Source organism: Engraulis encrasicolus, unplaced genomic scaffold (genome assembly GCF_034702125.1).
Source record: "Engraulis encrasicolus isolate BLACKSEA-1 unplaced genomic scaffold, IST_EnEncr_1.0 scaffold_25_np1212, whole genome shotgun sequence".
NCBI classification, from domain to species: domain Eukaryota; kingdom Metazoa; phylum Chordata; class Actinopteri; order Clupeiformes; family Engraulidae; genus Engraulis; species Engraulis encrasicolus.
Genome location: NW_026945544.1, coordinates 1,842,265 through 1,844,764, shown reverse-complemented (window position 1 = coordinate 1,844,764; position 2,500 = coordinate 1,842,265). Strand labels below are relative to the sequence as shown.

Genomic DNA, 2,500 nt, shown 5'->3' with positions numbered 1-2,500 from the left:
CTTGGCAACAACTTTCCACATACAGTACAGTACATATGCTCGTAATATCTCTTTCTTTATCTCTTTTCTTCATGCTTTCATTTTTTCCAGTGTATAATATAACGTGTGCATTTCCAGGGCACTAATGCTGCCCACACAGACAGCATCCTTCATAACATCAGTACTATGAAACACTCTATAATGCTGTACTATATTGTCACGTACGCAGTGAAAATATACTACACGGCTTTGGGATTGAAAACTTTTAAACAGTCTAACACATAATCATATAAAATTGAATACAACCATTAAAAAAAAAAAAAAACCACACAAAAATATACATGCAAATTCACTTAAAATGTTATGTGGTCCAGGCACACACAACGTTGCCTGCATGTAAACAATGATTATTATTGGTTCGTTCGATTTTCTCGTGGCATACACTGTTGTACCAATACACATGCCAGAGAAGCAAGTACAGCATATAAAGGATAATGTTGGACATCATTGAAGCAAGATTTAAGACATATTGACACTCAGCTCGGCAATAGATACAGCATATATAATAATATATATAATATATATTTGCAACTCCTGGTAAAAATAGAATCCCCCCTCTGTCCAGCATTGCGGGGAGCTGAAGTGGGCGGGGTGGCAGCTTAAAAACGTAAAATATTCCCCCAAGTGAGACGATTACATAACAACTCCAGCAAGTAGTCCCCCTTGTCACTTATAGGGAACACAGGCACAGACAAAACGGCGTAAAACAAAAACAAAAACAAAAACAAAAACAAAAATAAACGCACGCCAGCGAAAAGGGTCTGGAGCACCAGGTGACCTGATTGGGAGGCAGCCACCAATCCCACTTCACTTCACTAGAGCAGATGGGAGAATCCAGGTCAAAGCCACAGGCGAGGTACAAACAAGCGCCCCTACTACACACGCACAGACACGCCACCAATACATTTCTGTTTTTTTCTTTTCCTATTTTGTTTTCATCCACTATTTCATTCACAGTACTCGTTGGCTGGTCGTAGTTGTTGTTATTGTCATGTCACGATGTTTCACATTTATATGTACACAATAACAATATATCGTTTGTATATTTCTATCAGTTGTGCATGTATATAAAAAACTAAAGGTCTTTACACATAGCTGGTCGTTTGTTACGTAGCCTACATCACATGCTTCGAGGCATATATTGTAGTATTTCTCATACAGCAACGGGGAGCAGCGTCAGTCAGTAAGACAGGTATACTTGGCTCCACAGCTGCCAGTGAGACAAGGCTGATAGAGAGAGAGAGAGAGAGAGAGAGAGAGAGAGAGAGAGAGAGAGAGAGAGAGAGAGAGAGAGGGGAGAGAGAGAGAGAGAGAGAGAGGGGAGAGAGAGATAGAGGAGAGGGGGGGGGTATGGGGGCCAAGGCACAGACTGACAAGCCCAGACACCCACCCTTGTTTTCATTTCTGGAGGCCCACTGTTGTTGTGAGTTGGCCCTCGTACAGGAGAGAGCGAGAGAGAGAGAGAGAGAGAGAGAGAGAGAGAGAGAGCGAGAGAGAAATAAAGAGAGTGTGAGAGAAAGGACTACAATGCTAGTCCGTGGAAACCAGGCCAGTCCTGTTCAGTCCAGGCTAGGCTCTCTCGTCCCTCTCCTCCCACTTTGCGTGGCTTCTTCATCCCTCGTTTGGATGGAAGGATGGATGGCGTCTTCCTGACAGGAGGGGATTCTCAGGACCGTAGTTTGAGGATGACTGTGGCCAGGATGAGGAAGAAAGTGTTCCAGCCCAGCGTCACAGCGAAGCCTCTCCACACCATCAGTCGCGTCAGACCCCAGCCTGCACATTTGAAATAAAAACAAAAAGGGCAAAGGTCAAATCTCCACCCTCCACACCTCATAATTCTGTGCCCCTCGCTTTCAAGGATTCTGCCTGCTTTGTCCTTCACGTTTCCAGGCTGGTAGAGTTGTTACAATACAACGACACAGTAGTAGAGACTTTTTGGATAGGAAGTCTTTCTGATGTGAAATAATGATGGCGCATAACAACCAAATTGTATTAAAACAAACATAACTAACAACACTAACTAAGACTTAATTAATATTAACTAATGCACTACAACAGAAATAATAGCTCAGTGACAAATAAGGCAAACATGGAGCGCCGTTCCTGTAGACAGCAGAATAATAAAATGCCTGAACATTTCCATAAAAGCTGATATCCCTATCAGCATCCCACAGCACAAGATGGGCCGCATCTAAATCTGTGATCCATCAGCCAAGGTGTGATGCCTATCAGCAAAACATACACGCTACAAGGTGTGACCCTTGCTATGCATTTAAATGATATCACAGCATAGGTGAAATACAGCATAGGTGAAATCTACATTAAAATGAAACAAAAACAACAACAACAAAGGTCAAATCCTTATCACAAAAAAACATTAACACACACACAAACACACACACACACACACACACACACACACACACACACACACACACACACACACACACACACACACACA

The 2,500-nt window shown here is 42.7% G+C and overlaps 1 protein-coding gene across 3 annotated transcripts in view; it reads right to left on the bottom strand.

Annotated features, from left to right (window-relative positions):
- Positions 1 to 1,388: 1,388 nt before the first annotated feature.
- The window catches only part of abch1 (ATP-binding cassette, sub-family H, member 1), a 49,892-nt gene continuing 48,780 nt past the window's right edge, over positions 1,389 to 2,500 (bottom strand). For all 3 annotated transcript variants that reach the window (XM_063192858.1, XM_063192860.1, XM_063192859.1), the window contains exon 20: positions 1,389 to 1,812. In XM_063192858.1, coding sequence (XP_063048928.1) covers positions 1,706 to 1,812 — 107 coding nt within the window. In that variant the 3' untranslated portion in view covers positions 1,389 to 1,705. The remainder of the gene's footprint in view (positions 1,813 to 2,500) is intronic.